Source organism: Populus trichocarpa, chromosome 1 (genome assembly GCF_000002775.5).
Source record: "Populus trichocarpa isolate Nisqually-1 chromosome 1, P.trichocarpa_v4.1, whole genome shotgun sequence".
Classification (NCBI taxonomy): domain Eukaryota; kingdom Viridiplantae; phylum Streptophyta; class Magnoliopsida; order Malpighiales; family Salicaceae; genus Populus; species Populus trichocarpa.
In genome coordinates this window covers 7,158,211-7,178,290 of record NC_037285.2, presented here as the reverse complement: position 1 = coordinate 7,178,290, position 20,080 = coordinate 7,158,211, and the positions used below count along the sequence as shown (strand labels likewise).

The 20,080-nt window shown below is 34.1% G+C and overlaps 3 protein-coding genes across 7 annotated transcripts; 2 read left to right on the top strand and 1 right to left on the bottom strand.

The window, feature by feature from the left end:
- The first annotated feature begins 3,697 nt into the window (after positions 1-3,697).
- On the top strand, positions 3,698-10,789 carry LOC7467082 (dynamin-related protein 5A). Of its 2 annotated transcripts, none has more exons than XM_002299432.4 (16): positions 3,698-4,073; positions 4,169-4,232; positions 4,333-4,440; positions 4,598-4,699; positions 4,889-4,939; positions 5,244-5,305; positions 5,557-5,647; positions 5,773-5,837; positions 6,885-7,079; positions 7,198-7,317; positions 7,438-7,508; positions 7,631-7,856; positions 8,778-8,828; positions 9,657-9,885; positions 10,173-10,312; positions 10,425-10,789. In XM_002299432.4, exons 1-16 carry the CDS (start codon positions 3,945-3,947, stop codon positions 10,551-10,553), a joined length of 1,833 nt encoding a protein of 610 aa, XP_002299468.1. In that variant the 5' UTR covers positions 3,698-3,944; the 3' UTR covers positions 10,554-10,789. The 2 variants fall into 2 exon arrangements, with proteins under 2 accessions (XP_002299468.1, XP_024443056.1); XM_024587288.2 differs by having other exon boundaries at positions 3,710-4,073; positions 9,657-9,922; positions 10,093-10,312.
- Positions 10,790-13,756: 2,967 nt separating this feature from the next.
- On the top strand, positions 13,757-16,049 carry LOC7472704 (GDSL esterase/lipase At4g10955). 4 transcript variants are annotated; one of them, XM_002299431.4, is made up of 3 exons: positions 13,757-13,903; positions 14,588-14,703; positions 14,954-16,049. In XM_002299431.4, the coding sequence occupies exons 2-3, from the start codon at positions 14,642-14,644 to the stop codon at positions 15,921-15,923; spliced, it is 1,032 nt and encodes a 343-aa protein (XP_002299467.1). In that variant the 5' UTR covers positions 13,757-13,903; positions 14,588-14,641; the 3' UTR covers positions 15,924-16,049. The 4 variants fall into 4 exon arrangements, with proteins under 4 accessions (XP_002299467.1, XP_024458580.1, XP_024458577.1 ...); XM_024602812.2 differs by having other exon boundaries at positions 13,771-13,903; positions 14,580-14,703; XM_024602809.2 differs by having other exon boundaries at positions 13,783-13,903; positions 14,132-14,703.
- A 1,836-nt stretch (positions 16,050-17,885) lies between these two features.
- Positions 17,886-19,727, bottom strand: LOC18094454 (uncharacterized). The gene is made up of 2 exons (XM_052452548.1): positions 18,916-19,727; positions 17,886-18,655 (listed from the first exon to the last, which is right to left on the bottom strand). The coding sequence occupies exons 1-2, from the start codon at positions 19,501-19,503 to the stop codon at positions 18,578-18,580; spliced, it is 666 nt and encodes a 221-aa protein (XP_052308508.1). The 5' UTR covers positions 19,504-19,727; the 3' UTR covers positions 17,886-18,577.
- Between the last annotated feature and the right edge of the window lie 353 nt (positions 19,728-20,080).

The following is a 20,080-nucleotide window of genomic DNA, read 5'->3' as shown; positions in this document are numbered from 1 at the left end:
AAACAACAGGGAGCTGGTTTTGCTTTTTTCATAATAGAAAATAAAAATTTAAAGATTAAATGGAAAAAGAACTAACACACGTGATGATGTGAGAAATACCAAAAAATATAACAGATCTTTATCTTTGATTTTTAAGACATAGAAGAAAAAGGTGGTTGTTTTAGAGAACAAAAAAAAAAAACATCTAAAATAAAAAAAAAACCAATGTGCTAAATAACCTCATCATGTTTACTTACCAAGATATGTAAGAATATTGTCAATCGAGAGAATGGGTTTGTTTTCACAAACCAAAGATTTGAAGAAAAAAAAGGAAGAGGTAACTTGAGAAATGAAAACAAATCTAATGAGAAAATGAGGTTTATTTTGGTTTGATTATTTTTAATGGTTGTTTCTCTTTTTTTTTTGTTGTTGGTGAAAGCTTCACACAAGCATACAAACTGAGGTCTAACCTTAGTAAAACATTTTCAGTCTGCTTCATATTAAATTGAGGTTAAACCTCAGTTTTGGGTGGAACCTAACTTTCAAATCATAGTATTTTTTTTTATGTAACCAAACATGTATAATTTGTGGTTAGGAGTAAAAACAATAGCTACCACACTCTTAAACACTCTCTTAAAAATTTTACTAGCAACATCATAGTTTTAACTAAACACTTTTGATATGATTTTTATTCAAAAACAATTTCAACTATAGTTTTAATTAAACATATATTATAATCAAACCAACCACAACTAAAAATGATTTTTCTAAACTTGTTTTTTTTCACAATCACAAAAGCTACCACAATAAATTGATTTCTAGTCTCTGGCTATTGAATTATGGTTTGCCTTCTTAGTTTTGGGCTCGAATAAGCATTGACTATTTTTTAAAGTGGACCTTGTTTTTCGAACAGATGTAGTTAAAAGGCAACACTTCTTTTTTTTTTCTTTTTTCTTTTCCTAAAAAGGAGGTACGATAGTTGTTAATGTTAATGATATAGAGGGACAAATAGCAATGTATGTGTAGGTACAACCATCCATGGCAATGGTAACTACAATAGCTCTTTGCTAGTTTCATTGTACGTGCTCTAATGCTAGTATAAATTTTAAGGTATTAGTAACGTCTTTGTGATCTTATTTTTATAACCATTAGGTGTGATCTTATAACATACAAAAAATAACTTGGTTTTAGCCTAATATGAGTAAAAACAAATTAGAAGATGAAAATATTTAATGAAAAATATGACGAGGCCGTGTGAAATTCTTTGACAATGTTATTAAAAACAACCTAGCGTGTCAACTTTTAAACCTACATGATCTAATTGTTTGCATTGGCTGAACATCAAATTAATCGTGCGGGAGCTGTAGACTCCAAATCGATTCTGTAGGCAATCTGGATGACCGATGTGGGTCAACTTTTAAAAAATCAGTATGATATTTTATTGTTGTTTTTGGAGTAGAGACATAACCAATCACCCCTGGTCAACCCAAGTTTAATGCAAAAATTACGACGCAGGTCATGGGCACGATTGCAATGAGCTAAATTTGGCGATCAACTATCTTTTTAGTTAACCTGTCCTTAACCTGTTCTCGGTTGGGCCTGGGTTAGATGAAATTCAAGCCTAAATTTAAAAGATTTGGATAGTTAGGGATAAAGGTGAAAGAAAAGGGCTTGGACTCAAGTGGGATGAAATTTAAGATTTAATTGATGGGTTCTTATACAATCGAGGACTAAATTAAAAAAAACAAGCAAAGAAAAATAGCCAGCATGTGTTTCACACGTGCCAATGTGTGGGAGGACACCCTATATTGTGGCAGCGTATGTAACATCCTTCGATCTAAAAAAACAATATTTCTTGGTCTTTAGAGGTGTATCTTTCATTAGAGGCGGTACGTGACGAGTGTTTCTCCATGTGGTGACATCAATGACTAGTCTTGCTCCTCTTTATTTTCTTCTTGGTTTTTTTTTTTCTCTTCTTCTCTTGGATTATTCCATTTTTTCTTCCTTCAGGGACTTATTTGTTCTCATTTATCAATTATAGTGCCTTGAATTTTGATCTCTCAAAATATGAAAAACCCAAACAATACTGTGCAAAATCGATTCCAGTTAAATGACATAATTTTTTTATACCCCGAGAATCTTATAGCGAGCCTGTCAAAACAAACCATTGACACCAATCTTGGATAGAATAAATGTGGGAAGAGGAAATTGAAAAAAAGAGAGAAGAAATTGGCACCGTGGACTGCTAATAGGTCTGCATCTGAAACAATGGATTGCCTACCCCAATTAGTTTTTGTTCATCATGTACTGTGTTCTCAAATCAAGATCATACTTGGGAAAGTACAATTGACGGTTTGGAATTAACGGTGCAGTGTTGATCTCATGTTCTTAAAATTCACTCAGTCATTTCAAACATCTAACATGATCACACCTATGAACTGTCAACAACGAAAAGTTGATAAAAGTAATTTTGCCTTTCAATTCTCTTTTGAAAATTTGCCAGGGAATGCTATTTTGAGCCGTTGGCGTTTGAGAAGGTTGAAATTGCCTATCTTCAAAAGATGCTGGACCCGTTTTCTATTTAAAAAAACGGTTCGAATTTAGAGAGAAACGGCTCTTTTGGAGTCACATTAATGTATTTTTAGAAGTTGGGTAAAAGTTAATTTTTAAAAATATTTTTTATTTAAAAATATATTAATTTTTTAAAAAACATAATTAAATCACAGTCATAAACGCGTCCGTAGTGAGTATAATCTGCAGGGCGGCATTTTTTATAATAAAGGTAATTTAAATCAGGTCTTCTTTCCGGTGACTTAACACTGATTTTACTCCGACTCCAACTTAATTCCGTAGATAATTATGTAAAATAAATAAATGACGCTTAAAGTTAAGCTTTGTCCCCTAAACTCCTTAATTTAATTTAATTTCTCCTTCTTCTTATTAACTCGACTGAGTTATCGATACTACGTGCAATATATTATCTCCACTAATGGATATTATTTATGTAGAACCAAAAAATAAAAAAATAAACAATTACTTTTGATATTAATTAAATTCCAATATCAGGAATTGAGTAAATAGATATTATTTACTTTTGAGATTATGATTTTTTTTTAAATCATCGATGAGGTATTTAATCAGGAAAGATTTAAAGCGAAATCCGAAGCAAACATCTTTCAACTCCCTGAAACGATTTTGTTGCTGTATTTATTGTTATTATTATAACTATTCATGAATTAAAAAAAAAAAAAGAGTCTCTTGTGAGTCCCAAACAAAATATATGTGCCCATTAAGTTAAAGAAATTAAACTAAAAGCCAAAACACACCTTTGAATTTGAGTAAATAGATATTATTTTTTAAAATATTATTTATTTAAAAATATAATAAAATAAATTTTTTATATTTTAAAATTTATTTTTGATATTACTAACAAAATAATAAAAAAATTAATTTAAAACTAAAAATATTTACAATAACATTATTGAAATACAATGTGCATGGTGTAGAATATGTAGATGTATGTATACAGTCAGTTTGATATTATGATAATATTTGTTTTTTAAAGTATTTTTATTTTGAAATATATTGAAATAATATATATTTTATTATTTTAAAATAAAAAAATAATTTAAAATAAAAAATAAAAAAATTTAAATTTTTTGAAAGCAAAATTAAATCTCGTAGGCACTAGAAAACGTCGTAAAATATATTTTTAACTGGAATCTAGCACAGCAGCAGCAACCTCCCTAGTTCTCAAAGTGTCTTTCCATTTGAAAAACCATTAAATAAATCGTTTCTCCTCCTCCTCCTCCTCCCTACCATCCCAACACACACACAAAAAGAAGAAAAAATTCAAACTTCAAACTCAAGCTCAGATCCCATCCTCTCTCAAACGCCACCTTTTCCTCCAGATCCAGCCTCGATCTACCAAATCACCGTCACCGATCTCCGTATCTACTAAATTGATGGAGAACTTGATTACTTTAGTAAATAAAATTCAAAGAGCTTGCACTGCTCTTGGTGATCATGGTGAAGCTAGTGCATTACCTACTCTGTGGGACTCCTTACCCTCCATCGCCGTCGTCGGTGGCCAGGTTTTCCTCCAGATCTACCTCTCTCACTTTCAGCTAATCAAATTTTTGTGACCTGGATGTTTGTTGGCTGATAGCTTTTTGTTTCTGTTTTGTAGAGTTCGGGGAAGTCATCGGTGTTGGAGAGTGTAGTAGGGAAGGATTTCTTGCCTCGTGGATCCGGTAATTAGCTTACAATTCTGTACCTTGACTTAATTACCGAATTATTTAGGGTTTTTCTGCAATTGGAGCGTGACAGTGATGTGATTGTTTGTCCCTATAGGTATCGTTACGCGGCGGCCACTTGTGTTGCAGCTTCATAAGATCGATGAAGGAAGTAGAGAGTATGCCGAGTTCCTTCATCTCCCAAGGAAAAGATTTACTGATTTTGGTACATTTCTTTATCTATGCTGTGTTGTTTATGTATAGTTAGTATTAGGATTTTTTTTTTGAAGAGTTTGTGTTTGTTTCTTGTTGTTATCGTGTCTGTGTTTGATTGGATGGTAATTGTTGAATTATGGTTGTTAATGGTGCTTTTATGTGTGTAGCTGCTGTGAGGAGGGAGATTCAAGATGAGACTGATAGAGAGACTGGTCGATCAAAGCAAATTTCAAGTGTTCCAATTCATCTCAGTATTTACTCTCCTAATGGTAAGTCTGGTTTCACTTTGAAATATCCTTATCTAGCTCCTGCTTTGGTTTTGTATCTCCCGTATGGAAACAAGATTATGTTTCAGATGCCTTTTATATTTGCGTTTAGCCACATTTTACAATCATTTAAGTTTTTTCTTCCTTTTCATTATTTCTGAATTTGCTTGACTTTTTTTTGGATTTTGGCAGTTGTCAACTTGACATTGGTTGATCTTCCTGGGCTTACTAAAGTAGCAGTTGGTAAGTGCATTTGTGCTTCTATCTTGCGTGATGGTTACCCGGGGACCTTCTTCTTTACTATTCTTTTCATTGCTGAGAAGACGAAGGAAAATAAACGCAACAGGGCTTGCAACCTTTGAACTTCAATATTTTTGTTCATATCAACTCAATTTTCACTTAACAGTTTGACCATTTTAAGATTTTCCTGAGAATCAACTAGCATAAAGTAAAAAAGTATCCTCCTTTATTTGCCGCTGTTTTTATAGATCAGTATGAGGTTATATTCTGAACAGTATGAATATCCAATATCTATTTTGAAATGCAGAGGGTCAACCAGACAGTATTGTGCAAGATATTGAAAACATGGTTCGCGCTTATATCGAGAAGGTAATGCACATTTCATTACTCAAGCTCTTTGCATCCTATGAGAATAGTTGTGTAAATTGGATATTTTCACTTCTATAGATGCTAACTTTTTTGTCAAAATATTTCTCAGCTTAGCCGGCAAATAATTCTTGGAAAATTTCCAGGACCATGTTTTAAATTCTGCCATTTTCTATGCTATTGTATTCTTTTGTGTTCTGATATGATGAAACTTAGCAAAGTCACGCTATTTTGTTTGCTCAAATTTAATGCAGCCCAACTGTATAATTTTAGCAATTTCACCCGCCAATCAAGATCTTGCTACCTCTGATGCTATTAAAATCTCTCGTGAAGTGGACCCTACAGGTAATCTTGTGCAATATTTGTACTTTGACATCAAAACATCAAAATCTATGTTATTTCATTGCTTGCCCAAACATTTAGTTCATATAACTCCTTAGATGTTCTGGTTCTTATATTTTTTTTTTCAGGAGAGAGGACCTTAGGAGTCTTGACAAAGATCGATCTTATGGATAAGGGTACTGATGCAGTTGATGTAAGTTGGATTAGTGTTTTTTTTTTTTTTGTATAGCATTCAAGAGATAAAATGATGCTTCTACTTATATGCAACCTGGCATGTTTTTAAGTATAAAAATTCATGCTCCTATAGATGCTGACAGTGTTCACTAGAATTTGGCTAGAAAATGTTTGTCAGTACATTTTACACAAGTAACAAGTGATCTTGTGTTCAAGAAAGTTAATTCATTTGATGAACACTCTCCTCTCAACACCTACTTCTCCTTGTTTCCTGGAAATTTTAATTCCTAATCAAGCAATTTCTCTCAGTGGATGACATGCTATCTTATTTGGGTGGTCTGATTTTGTATGCTTTTTGGTGGGTTGTAGCTTGATAAACTTGGAGATTCATGGTCACATTTTACTTGGGGGTTTATAAAGGGAATTGCGGCTGAAAAGGTTCTTTTTTGGGTGTGTTGTAGTGGCAGGAAATTAGGATATAGGCTTCAGGTTTTCTGGGGTAGCTAACTATCAGATTTGAAGTTGGATTTCATGGTTCATTCAATGGAAGTAAGGATTAGGTTTGGATGGTTTAATTGACGGCAGCGGCCTGTACTGTGAGCTTAACCTGGCTTTCTGTAGCTCCTGTTCTTGGAGAATGAAGAAAGATACTAGATATGCTTGCCTTCAACTAACTAATGCTCTAATCCATCATTGGACGTTTAAGAAACTAGATTACATATATATTATCAGAAAAAAGCCTCGACTTGTAAAAATAATCTTGAGACTTAGAAATCTTAAAAAGAAAAAACTAATCTTATTCTAAACTACCTGGCTATAAAACTGGGTAAGCATTTGGTCATTAAGGATTACACAGGTGTCCTGCATAACAGAAGCCGTAAGTTCCCATCATTGAAAAGTTGAAAATAGTCAAAATCTCTTATACTTGGCTGTGTAATCCTCAAATTCCCTGCTTCATGTTGCTTTCTACATGTTTTGCAATTTTGATGCATGTTTCTTTTTCTATTAGAGATGTTACAGGCCTTCAGCATCATGACAATCATGAGTTACTGTTTTGCTTTTGTAGATGTTGGAAGGAAAATCTTACCGCCTAAAATTTCCCTGGGTCGGTGTGGTGAACCGCTCACAAGCAGATATTAACAAGAATGTGGACATGATTGCTGCTCGGCGTAGAGAACGCGAGTATTTTTCCAGCACCCCAGAATACAAGCACCTTGCCCACAGAATGGGTTCAGAGCATCTAGCAAAGATGCTGTCAAAGGTGAGTGATGAGCTTTCTGTTCTTTCCCTTTTACTTCATATGTGTCCAAGTTCCATATATTTTGAAATACTTTCAACTGTTATTGTAATAACCCAATTATTAATGGTTAATACTGCAGCATTTGGAAGTTGTAATCAAGTCCAAAATTCCAGGCATTCAGTCCCTTGTCAACAAAACAATTGCTGAACTTGAAACGGAATTGAGTCGTCTTGGAAAGCCTATTGCTGCGGATGCTGGAGTAAGTGTGCTTTTAACTTGGACATATTTTAACAACCTTTAGGTATCTTAAGGAATCTCCCTCCTTCTCCCCCTTCTGTGCATGTATATGAATCACTAATTATCATTGCTTAACTTGCAGGGAAAGATGTACTCAATCATGGAGATTTGCCGCCTTTTTGATCAAATATACAAAGAGCATCTTGATGGCGTGTATGTACTGTGCTTTGTTTGTTTCCTTGCGTCTGACCAGCTTGATTTTGTGGTGCATTTCTATATCTTGTCAATTTATCTTTGCAAGCAATTTGATTTGATATATTCACTGTTGTTTGCAGCCGACCTGGTGGTGATAAAATTTACAATGTTTTCGATAACCAGCTTCCTGCTGCTCTAAAAAGGTTACAGTTTGACAAGCAACTTTCAATGGAAAATATTCGGAAATTGATCACTGAAGCTGATGGATATCAGCCTCACTTGATAGCTCCTGAACAAGGATATCGTCGTCTCATTGAATCTTCTGTAGTTACTATCCGAGGTCCTGCTGAGGCAGCTGTTGATGCGGTATGCATGATATTTAAAAACTATTGGACTTTCCTTGGCATGATTGGAAAGTTAAATTTCTTCTGCTGCTTCCTACTTAATGTGGCTTTAGTTGAGTTGATGTTGTACAGACTTTGCTGCCATATGTTTGCCCAAAACTTAACTGTTCAGAATCTCTTAATATGAGATTATTGTGGGTGAAAAAGTTTGAAGTACCTTTAGGTATCATACTCAACTGTATCTTGGATATAGCCAACGCAAATGATCTAAATATCTGTTTCAGAACCTGTTTTGTAAGCTGATTTTGTTTGGCCCTAGGAATTAGTTCATGTGCAAAATAGGGATTCCAATCTCCAGATAACACTTTCCTCCATAATATGCTGCTGGTCAGCCAGGCCCTATGTTCATTATAACAGGCCTGGACTGGCTTGTTTTACCAGGCTGAGATGCAAAAGGTAAGGAGGGGCAAGGGGAGGGGGATGTGGTTCTCCCTATGAAATCAGGGGGGGCAGAGACAAAATTTGAGAGGGAGGCTGGCTGCACACGGCTTCCAATCAGGGCAGGTCCTCTCTTCTTAGAGAAAGGATGGGAAGAGGGTCCCATATGATTTCTGCAGGGAAAAATTCTATATGGAGAAAGCAAAGATTTCATAGGGAAAAATTCTCCCTATGAAATCAGGGGGCAGAGACAAAATTTGAGAGGGAGGCTGGCTGCACACGGTTTCCAATCAGGGCAGGTCCTCTCTTCTTAGAGAAAGGATGGGAGGGAAGAGGGTCCCATATGATTTCTGGAGGGAAAAATTCTATATGGAGAAAGCAAAGATTTCTCTCTGCAGGAGTGACTGATTTTTCTTTTTTCGTTTTCCTCTTTCATTTGCAGTTTCTGAATCTTCGTGGATTGCATGTTTTTCAATTAGCTGATGCTTGTTTGTTTATAATCCAGGTTCATGGCCTTCTGAAGGATTTAGTTCACAAGGCTATCAATGAGACTATAGTAAGTTTGTATCATTTTGAAGTCTAATTGCTTCTACAAAATCCTTGTTCTTGGTGCATTTTGTTCGCAAGGTTTAAAGAGGTTCTTAATATGTCATATGCACGTGAGCAAGGGGCTTACATTCCCTGAATTGAATTTCGTAAAGTTCCTGCATGCTTACGTACACTGGCAGTTTCCCCTTTTCTTTTAAATGCTTGTGTGTGTAAGGCTAAATACATTGCAGCACACTAGAAGTTTTACCTTTTGGTAGTTGTATTAAGTGTTGTGTAGTCAGTGAAATAAGGCATTACTCTCTAGGAAAATAGAAATGAATACATCTTCAAACTCAGTTTGTCATGTATGAGAATTTGTTACCTAGGAGTATTTGAAAAGGTGGGAAAAAGGGATGAAAAGGAGAGAGGCTTTTGAGAACCTGACAGGGCACTTTACAAGTAATAAGCAAAATATTGACTGATGCCTTTGAATGTATGGCGGAAAGTGCCTGCTTCTCTCAGCTTGCAACATGTAATGGACCTCCAGCAAAAATTCTTGTTTTACCATTGTCCATCAATCGGAAACATCTATTTTTTTTTATTGTGGATGTGCTCTAATAATATGATTTCAAGAATCATTCTCCACCTTGTTTTTTGTAGGCATTTGATTTCAAGATATTCAATAAGTTGAAAACTTGTGCTGCTAAAAGAAGATTGAGTCAAACTCACTCCTCTTCTAGTGTTTTATCCATTTTCCTGAGTATTTGATTACCTCAGATGCTTTAGCCTGGTTTTGCACTATATGTCATGGGTCCCCATTGGGCTGTTGGATAATGTTGCTTTTGATGATTCTCAGGAGTTGAAGCAGTATCCTGCTCTTAGAGTAGAGGTCAGTAATGCTGCTATTGAGTCACTTGATAGAATGAAGGATACAAGCAAGAAAGCAACGCTTCAGCTAGTCGACATGGAGTGTAGCTACCTGACAGTGGACTTTTTCCGGAAACTTCCTCAGGATGTTGACAAGGGTGGCAACCCTACCCATTCTATATTTGATAGATATAATGACTCGTATCTTAGACGAATTGGTAAGTTTAATGAGTTCATTTTTGCATTAAAAAAAAGGTGGGGTCAGGGTATCATTTCTGCTTGATTCACTAGTCACTATTGCTGATCTTAAGAGTTCTCATTGGAATATGCGGCAACCCTACCCATTCTATATTTGATAGATATAATGACTCGTATCTTAGACGAATTGGTAAGTTTAATGAGTTCATTTTTGCATTAAAAAAAAGGTGGGTCAGGGTATCATTTCTGCTTGATTCACTAGTCACTATTGCTGATCTTAAGAGTTCTCATTGGAATATGCGAACAGGATCTACTGTTTTGTCTTATGTCAATATGGTCTGTGCAAGTCTACGTAACTCCATTCCAAAGTCCATTGTTTATTGTCAAGTGCGTGAGGCCAAGCGAAGCCTGCTTGACCATTTCTTCACCGAGTTGGGAAAACTGGAGGTAGGAATGAAAATCTTCTTTAATTGTTATCTATGTTTATTCCTGGTCAAATTTGATGCTGTTGCTGATATCAGATGATGAATGCAATTGACTTTTGAATTGATCTTTGCAGCAAAAGCAATTGTCATCATTACTGAACGAGGATCCTGCAGTCATGGAGCGCCGTGCTGCCATTGCAAAGAGACTTGAGTTGTACAGGAGTGCACAAGCAGAAATTGATGCAGTTGCTTGGTCTAAGTAGATCAGCAGCATTTGACTCATCCATCTGTTTTGTACGAGAATTTGGCTTTATGGCTGTGTCATTCTTTCATTTATGGCTTGTGTTTTGGGAAGATGGGGAGCAATATTTTGTTGTATTTCTACACGCTATAGAAGTAACAAAAAGTTCATTTGTCTTCATAGGAGAATATTTGTTGCTTTTGCCGTAACCATTTATCACTATGGATTGAGTATATTTTTACGAGTTTCCTATGCTTACATGCATTGTTGTCAAATTGATTTGTAATTTTTTTTTACATTTATTAGTAAAATTGGACATGATTCGTGCAAAATTGATAAATGCAGTCAAAATTATGCAAAATTATGATTGAGTTTAAAGGAAGTATAAATGCTTGCTCGTAGATTTGAGGTCATAAATAGTTCAATATGGGGAATACAAGAAAGGACTGTCAGTTTCACCTAGAGAAATGGGTCTAGACAGAAACCCTTTGAAAGTGGTTGGTTTGGGGATAAGTTGCTCTTGCATTTTAAGGAAGCAATGGGCTTGCATTTAACCGGTGTTCGGAAAGATACAACTAAAAAAGTTTGAAGTGATTTCTCTTGCTTGCTGGATTTGATGTTGATTGTGGAAGGAGGGGAAATTTTCTCGCTCTGACAGTGATGTTTTTTAGCGACCAAAATCCTCGAGTTTGAGGTGGATAAAATGAGAAAAATGAAGATATGTTCATAAGCTCATGTTTGGTGGTCAAATTGTGCCTTAGACCATCCAAAAAAGTACCGACACCATTAGAACAGTTTTGAGTCAAATATTGTTGATAAAATTGATTTTGATGTTGGTATTACTAGCTGTACTAATAATTCTCTAGATAATAATAATTTTAATGAATATCTTAGAAATTACAAGGAAGATGAAGATTATGAGTATTTAGTTTATATGATACATTAACACATTGTTTGTTTTAAATTTGTTAATTTTTTAGGCAATAGAATTTTATGGATATAATTGTATTGTATTGTTAAGTTAAAATCATGTTTGAATTTTTATTTGAACTATGTATTTTAAGATGTTTAAATTTTTATATTGTTTATTTTATTTTCGTTTTAATTATGATATATTATTATTTACGACTTAATTATAATATTTAATTAGTTAAAAAAATAAAAAATAAAAGCGTTTATGAGATACTTGCTTACATGCCTTCATGATAACCTTTTCATCTTGAACATGCAAGGATGTGTAGATACATATTTGCAACCGCAGAAATAAGCCTCTCCATGTTAGATGCTGCTGGTGATATTTAGCTTTTAAACTGTCAAAAATTAATCCACTTAAAATTTCAAGAACTACTAATGGCATCATTCCTCCATGCTACTGGCAGGAACTTGTGATCCTAGTTTCAAACATGGGAGATTGAGGGGGTCATAGCCTCCGAGAGGTTTGGGTGTTAGCGTTCTTATTTAACTTTATATTTTCTTAAAGAAAAAGATAAGAAAAGAAACATAAAAAAAACTCATTTTAGAATTCAATTAAATAAATTATTAAATGGATATAAATTACAATGAGAAGAGAAAAAGAAAAAAGAAGAAGAAACTTTAGAAGCACATCGAAATTTTAATTATAACATCACTACTATTAATGAAAAGCTCTCAATGAAATGAATATAACAACACTTAAAAAAAATCATTAACAGTGACTGGAGTTGACCATACACGTCATCTAAAAGCAAATGAGCTAAACAAAGAGTGCGACTCACTCTAGTAACTATTAGTGACTTTTCTTGGCGTAATTAAATTCATCTTGTTGAGAATTTTTGTATGATAATTATGATGGCATAATTGAACTTTTGATTTGTTTTAAGGGTCCCCCTTTCTCCTCTCTTCTCATTATAACTACTCACTTTCATTTGGAAGGAGAGTGCGACTCACTCTAGTCACCGTTGGAGATCATTCTTGATGTTGTTGAATTTATCGCGCCAAGATTTTTTTCAATGATACCATTAATGTCTTAATAGAAGTTTCATTGTGACTTCAAGATCCTTTTCTTTTTAAATTTTTTTTTCTCCTCATTGTAATTGTTCACTTGCTTTTGGATGGAAGTGCAGCTCACTCTAGTCATCGTTGTTAACTTTCTTTGTTATTATTGAATTTATCTCATCAAGATTTTTTTAATAATCTTAATAATATTGTAATCAGAGTTTAGATGTGTCTTCCCTACCTTCCTCTCTTTTTTTTTTTTTAATTTTTCTCTTTCTTCTATTTTCATTATAATTCGTGTAGCTTATTTAACAATACTTTAACTTTTTTTTTCATCCTGACATATATTAAGGGGGTAATTGTTTAATGGGAAGCGGTTTCCTGAAAATCGCTTTCTAAACTTTCCTGTGTTTGTTTGTCATTAGAAAAGTTGGTCAACGAAAAACACTTTCCAATCAAAAGAAAATTTAGCTTGGTTCCAGGAAAGTGTTTTTCTTTTATTTTGGGCGGAAAACACTTTCCGGAAGTTGTGAAAAATTTAGAAATGTCATATTATTTGCTGATTATATCAAATTTGGTCCTCAAACTTTTGATTGCTATATTTTTTTTTAATATTTTTTTTTTCAATTTCATCTCTTATAATTTAATTTTTATATTAGCTTTGGTCCTTATTTTTATAATTGTTATTTGCTTTTTCCTTATCATTTTTTAATTGAATTTTTTATCTATCAAATTTGGTCTTAATTCTTTTGATCGTTACTTATTTTATTTGAAATAATTTATGAAATGATAATTATTATTATTTTAATTTCTTCATTTTTTAATTTTTTTATTTGTTAGATTTGATCTCTATTATTTTGATTATTATTTATTTTATTTGAGATAATTTATGAAATTATATTTTTTTACAATTTCTTTCTCATTCAACTTTTTAATTTGTAAGATTTGTTCCTCATTATTTTAATAAATTTGAAAAAAAAAACATTAATAAGTTATTTTTCAGCTCATTTTTCATGACATAATCAAACACTGAAAAATATTTTCAACTTATTTTTCATTACACTACCAAACATCAGAAAATAATTCACTTTTCTGGAATTTAATTTAAAAAAAAACACCTAAATTGAATTATTTTGCATTAAAATTTTAAAAATTATTATTTTATTATTTTTTTAAACAGTGCTAATATTTTTTTTTTTAAATCCACCATTTATCTAAAAGTGTCTTTCTTTCTTTAACACATGGTGTGATGTCACCGCCAACCTCTATTAACGCCCATCAACTTCCACCTTAAATAGAAACAGAGGGAGGACCCCCCAAATAAAAAATAAAAAAAGCCTTTCTTTCCATATCAATATATCATACCATCAGATCTGTTCTTCCTTTGAATAAATCCAGGTATCTCTCTCCTGTAGCCTTTCTTTCATTTGTTACAAAGATAGAATATTCGGATGCACATTCTCATTCTTTTGCTATGTTAGAAATCATGTCGTGATGGGCTGTTATTAAAGTTTTATCTGAAACGAAATATATTTTTTTTAATTCAGGTTGGTTTATCTCTTTTTTTTAAAAAAAAGAATTGCATTTTTTTGTTAATAAAAAAGTTTTGTTTTGTAATTGGTTCAGAAGGAAAATTCTAATTTTGAATCTGGCTCAAGGTTCATAGTCAAAGAGTTTGTGTGCTGGCGGAGATAAGGATTTTGATCCCAAGTTTAGATTTTGATGGACCATGATTGCTGTTTGGATGGCAGGTGATTGTGTTTTTATTGGAACATAAGAGGTATCCTGAAGAGGGAAACTTTCTTATGAGAAGGTTCAAGTACCTTTCAAATGGATATATTACTCTGTACAAGTTAAACTCATTGAGAAATATTCTTTTTGGATGGTTTTTCAAACAGTTTCATCCTTGAAATATTGCAAATTAAGCACTTAGTTTGTTCCACTCAAAACATGCTGATGGGTTTAGCTTATTTGTTATCTTTCTTGTGAGAGAAAGAGAATCTGATCGCGTGTGATCTATGTGCCTGTTAAATCTAGTTTTGGACCGGTAACCACTCACTGGTTTTTATTTAAGCAATGCAGTGGCATCTTGGAGGATATCAAGAAGCAGCAGCAGCTACAGGAACATATGGTATTATGGCCTCTGAGAAGGAAGACTTTAGCCTCTCAGGACCCTTGCACCTAGCTATTGTCGACTGGTGAGCTCCTTGATGCTTTCGTATAATTCTCCCCTTGCATTGACCAGCTCGGGTACATAGACAACATCACATGATTTTGGGGACATTACTATCTTATGAATGTGATGCAGCAGCCATATTGATCCTACTGTTTTAATTAATCTTTACTAATGAAATAGTTGTGATGCTAAGCAACATAGTGATTAGATAAAAAGTATGTTTATACAAACAAGATCATGTGGGAAACAATGTTATTTGTGATACTGTGCAGGACAAATGCACATCATCGAAGATCTGTTGCTGCCAGTTTGGTTCAGGGTGTCTACATTCTAGAGCGAGACCGCCAGCTGAAACGTCAAGGTCCCCAAGCTCTTGCTTCTCCTTGGTGGGAGTTCTTTCACTTTCAGTTGCTTCGTCACCTTGTAGATGATGTGGATTCCTCCATTTTTGCTGCAATTTATGAATTCAAGCCACCAAAATCTCATTATCACAATTCATTAGATGAAAGCCCTCGTTACGTAATTGCCTTCCGCGGCACCATAACCAAGCCAGAGTCTGTGTCACGGGACCTTGAGTTGGACCTCCACATTCTCCGAAATGGACTCCATGAGACATCCCGGTTTGAGATTGCTATCCAAGCAGTCCGAAATGTGGTTGCTACTGTAGGTGAATCAAATGTCTGGTTAGCTGGCCATTCCCTGGGAGCGGCAATGGCATTGCTAGCTGGAAAGACCATGGCCAAGACGGGCATCTTTCTTCAAGCTTTTCTCTTCAATTCACCATTCTTCTCTGCCCCAATTGAGAGGATCAAAGATGAGCGAGTGAAACATGGGCTCCGGATTGCAAGCAGTGTGATAACAGCAGGACTTGCATTTGCGACAAAGAAGAGCTATCATAATAATCGATCTGTCGATCCATTTGCTGCTCTTTCTGCATGGATCCCATTTCTCTTTGTCAATCCAGGTGATCACTTATGCTCAGAATATATTGGGTATCTTGAGCACAGGAAGAAGATGGATGATATTGGAATTGGAGCTATTGAGAGATTAGCAACCCAGAATTCTCTCGGCGGTCTTCTCATGAGTGCCATGGGTAGGGATTCAGAACCACTCCACCTCATCCCTTCAGCAAATCTAATTGTAAATTTAACTCCTTGTCAGGATTTTAGGGAAGCTCATGGAATTCACCAGTGGTGGAGACCTGATTTGGACATAAAATCCAAGCTTTACAACTACAAATAGTTCTGTGCAATTTGTGGGTATATGGTGTCTTTTATCTTGTTCTTGTACATGTGTTATTGGAGGAAGGATTATCAAAATTTGATTCATTACTTTGTTTATTCCAAAGCACATTTTATTGGTGAATTATTTTCAAATTGCATCTCTTTGATCTTGTATGAAATTGCATGCTGTAGTGGTAATCATTAACCTGGTCTCAAGGCATGGATTTCAGAAACTAACCATTTAGCTGTCACTTCCCAATGCTCGATAACTTGGGGTTGGGAACTTGCAGCAGTCATGAATTCTTCTAGATGTTTGCAAGCTAGCTGCTTGAGAGTTTTTGGTTGAAAGACGATAATGCAAGCAGTTCCAGTTGTTTTGTTCACTGTTTAAATCACCACACCAATTGATCATCACCTATGTTATGATATTCAAGATGCTTAAGCAAATCATTGGTAGGTTTTTGCTGTCTAAATAAATTGCGTCCTTGATGTTCAGCACCATGAACAGATTCCTCGATTTTCATCCTTGTATGGCAATGGCTGGCACCTGTTCTGAACTCTTGAAGAAGAGCAGTTGAGCCCCCACACAAGTGAAAGTAGAGGCTTGATGCTGATTTTTTTTTAGCGGGATGGTCATGCTGTAAAAGGTCACAAGGGGTGTTATACTTTCACAATAGAACTAGTTAGTTGACTCTAGCTTTACCGTTGATTGTGTAAATAAAATATTTTTGCAACTTTAAAAAAATACGCAGGTGTTGACAATAAAGTTGTCGTATATAAAGAAAATTTTTAACTATAAATTGAGAAATTAATGTATATTTTTAATAAAATTAATCAAGAATTATATACATTAATAAATATATAAAAACATTGTTAGCATTAACCAAAGATTAAGTTAAAAAATTAAAATATATATACATATTAAGATATCTTATCTCGTTATCTCGTGTGACGGGAAGCTTTTTATTTATTTTTATTTAATTATATGTCAAAAGATTTTTTTAGCAAGTAGCGCAATAACTTAATTTCTATCAAAACATAATGATTTTCTAGTATAATTCTTTTTTTATATAATTTTTTTTAATATAGCTTTTGAAGTTGCTTGTTCAATAAAAAATGAAAGTAATTAGAATAAATATTAAGAAAATATGCTAGAGAGGGTATTGATTAGAATTTAAATAAAAAACAATGCAAAGTAAGAAAAAAAAAAGAGAGAAGGAGGGTATAAATAAAAATTAAAAAAATAAAAATAAAAATAAAAAGACAAGAGTTATTGAGTTGTTGGGTTCAGCAAGCTAAGATTGCATGAAAGCTAAGATTATTAACTATCTAATAATCTAGGTGTGCCTGAGTTGATTTAATTTTTTTTATGGAGTGAAGGATTGCCCCATATAATATATATTGGACGATATATATCGGTAGACAACTTGTTATAGTCTACAATATTTTTTGGTCATCAACAATCTTAGTTTTAAAATCACAAAAACTTATTTTTTAATTTGTTTTCAATCTAAAAACACTAGAAGTATTTAAAAACTTGTTTTCAACCATCAAAACTACATGTAATCTCTTTTAAAAAAATAAAAAAATATCCTTATAAAAAACTTTAATAACACCAATCTACTTTTTCTAGTATAATGACATGGAAAACTCACCTCAATCAAACTTCCCCTGAGAAGTCAATGAATCCAAAATCACTATTTTTTATGGTTGAAAATTCGATATCCGACTAATTCTCCACTCCTTAACATTTTTTTTTTTATAACTCTCCCTTCCCTCAAACTCAAATACTAAAAAATAAAATAAAATTAATTTTTTAACCAAAATATAAAAGTTTCAAACTGAAGGACAAATGAAATTATAAAATCAAAATGAAATTAATTCTCCCCTCGATTTTTTCCCCGCAAAACTAAGCATCAACAACCTAATACTAATATTTGTTTTTTATTTCATAATAACTTTATTAAAAAAAATCAAAATAAATTATAAAATCTAATTATTAATATGCACAATATTAAAAAAAATAAAAAATAAAATACAAAGTATAAAAATTAAAAGACAAAAAAAAACATTTTGAAATATAGTGGGACACATTGTTTTTCTGGATCCTTTTAATTTTTCCTTTTCTTTTAATTTTAAAGTTAATGAGTGAAAAAAGCATGGATCTCCAATCCCAAGAGGGTGGAGTCTACAATATGGACAATGTGTGCAGCCTGCAGCCCCACAATCCTGTCGGAGTAAAATCTGCACTGCACTCACTTGGTTACTGTTAGTCACCGGCAAATATTACCATTTACCACCCTGCCTGCTGCGTGTAATCACCACCTCCACTAACACCGTCCCTTTCAGCCCCTTCTCCGGGACTCCGACAACATGACATTTTCAAGCGTCAACCTTTTCATTTTACCCATTCCCGTCATTTACTGACCCTAATTCAGATAAATAAATAAAAATTATTTACTCCTTCTTTAGTAAACAGAAACCATGGAGCATTTTGCGGATCTTTACAGCTCATAATTCACTGACCATAAGCTTTCCTTGACGGTCGGACCAAACTCATGTTTCCTTATAGAAACCTTAACTGCCCATGTTGTTATACTAATCATGGTATCAACCTTTACTTATTGCACAATTAAGCCCCAAACAAAACTAAAGAAAAAGCAAAGCTTCCCTTTAGAGACCAACCTCATCATAGTTTGCAGCTTTCCTTGGGCAACAATTCAAGATCTTTACCAAAAACTGAGAGCAGTGCTACAAGAAAAAGAAAAGAAAAGGGATGTAACTACATGAGCTCAAGATTCTCAAAATGTAGATCAAAGAGAGAACAAAACCCACTAGTGGAAATATCAAGATTTTACACTTCCTTCAACACACTAGGCCTCATATTTAAAAACCAAAAAATAAAAACAATTAAAAGAAAAAGCATAAAAACTACACTTAAAAACCTAAAAAAAAAGGGGGGATTGTCACTATTATTAGCAATGAAACCCTAAAACAGATCCATCACTCACGGAAATAGTAACTCTGCATCTAACTTTAGTCTCCAGATGATGGGTGAAAAAATGCAAGACCCGAACCCGACCCGCTATATGGATTCTTGACTCAATCTCCATGGTTGGTCCGACCCGAAAGCCGTTATTAAAACCGGGCTGTCCACCACCGCCAAAACCACCGTCATGGAACGCAGATCCCACATTAACCGCTGCATCCGGCGAAGCAGATAAAGGGAAAGACTCAACAGAATAGGTAGCGGCCATGTACTGGGTCCGACCCGCATCAATTTTACCAGCGGGAATGAACATGAACCCGACTTGAGAACTCGAGTAAAGAAGCTGAAGGGTACTGTCATAGTGAGAGAAAACAGCTCTATTTGGATTCTTGACGGAGACATATTGAGAGAAAGTGAAGTTAACAGTGTTGTTAGAGACGGCAAATGATGGGAGTTGAACAGCGTTAACAGATATTTTCGGGTCTTTAGGCTTGAAAACAGTGAAGAAGACGATGAGGATTATGATGACAACAAAGATTAGGAAGATTGTAGCTACTATGCATGAAGCAATATTTGTACGGCCTGAAGGCGGTCTGTGCGGTTTGCTCATTTTCTTGTTTCGATGAGTTAAAAGAGGGGGCTGGTGGAAGAAGGGAAAGGGAATCTAGAGAGAGAGGGAGTGGAAAATGGGAAGTGTTTGGATGAGGTGAAGACGGGATGAATGCTTAGATTAAAGTGGGAAAAGTGAAAGCGAAAGCGGAAGGCCTAGAGTGGAAGCGAGAAAAAAACGTCTGAAAGGCAGACTTTTGTTTTTTCTTTAGTTTTAGTTTTGTCTCGACTGAAGCCTGAAGGAGAAGGTTTTTGTTGCCCGCGAATGCCTAGATTGAATAATTAGGTCCAACAACTGCTTCATTTAATGGTAAAATTAACATTAATATTAATTAATATTATCATTAACAAATAGATTAAAGGATTTCAGGTGAATCTACTGTTTGTAAGCCATCCTCCCATCTCATCGTTCGTATAATCGTATTCCATTGTTTATTGTAGAAGTTATCACCTTTTGATAGTTTGGTCATTGCACTTAATTTCTCTTCAATTTAATCATTTCAAATTCTATTTTCATTACTCTATGTGTTATTATCCCTTTCTTTTTATGTTTCCTGGTCATGTTTCGAATTATATAC

What these genes read in the sequence shown, in the direction of transcription:
- LOC7467082 (XM_024587288.2), top strand. Translation starts at nt 3,945, where the DNA reads ATGGAGAACTTGATTACTTTAGTAAATAAAATTCAAAGAGCTTGCACT. An exon ending in CAGTATTTACTCTCCTAATG is followed by an intron (nt 4,700 to 4,888) that starts GTAAGTCTGGTT and finishes GGATTTTGGCAG; the next exon opens with TTGTCAACTTGACATTGGTT. An exon ending in TCGTGAAGTGGACCCTACAG is followed by an intron (nt 5,648 to 5,772) that starts GTAATCTTGTGC and finishes TTTTTTTTTCAG; the next exon opens with GAGAGAGGACCTTAGGAGTC.
- LOC7472704 (XM_024602812.2), top strand. Translation starts at nt 14,582, where the DNA reads ATGCAGTGGCATCTTGGAGGATATCAAGAAGCAGCAGCAGCTACAGGA. An exon ending in CACCTAGCTATTGTCGACTG is followed by an intron (nt 14,704 to 14,953) that starts GTGAGCTCCTTG and finishes GATACTGTGCAG; the next exon opens with GACAAATGCACATCATCGAA.
- LOC18094454 (XM_052452548.1), bottom strand. Translation starts at nt 19,503, where the DNA reads ATGAGCAAACCGCACAGACCGCCTTCAGGCCGTACAAATATTGCTTCA. An exon ending in GATGCAGAGTTACTATTTCC is followed by an intron (nt 18,656 to 18,915) that starts GTGAGTGATGGA and finishes TTTTTCTTGTAG; the next exon opens with CACTGCTCTCAGTTTTTGGT.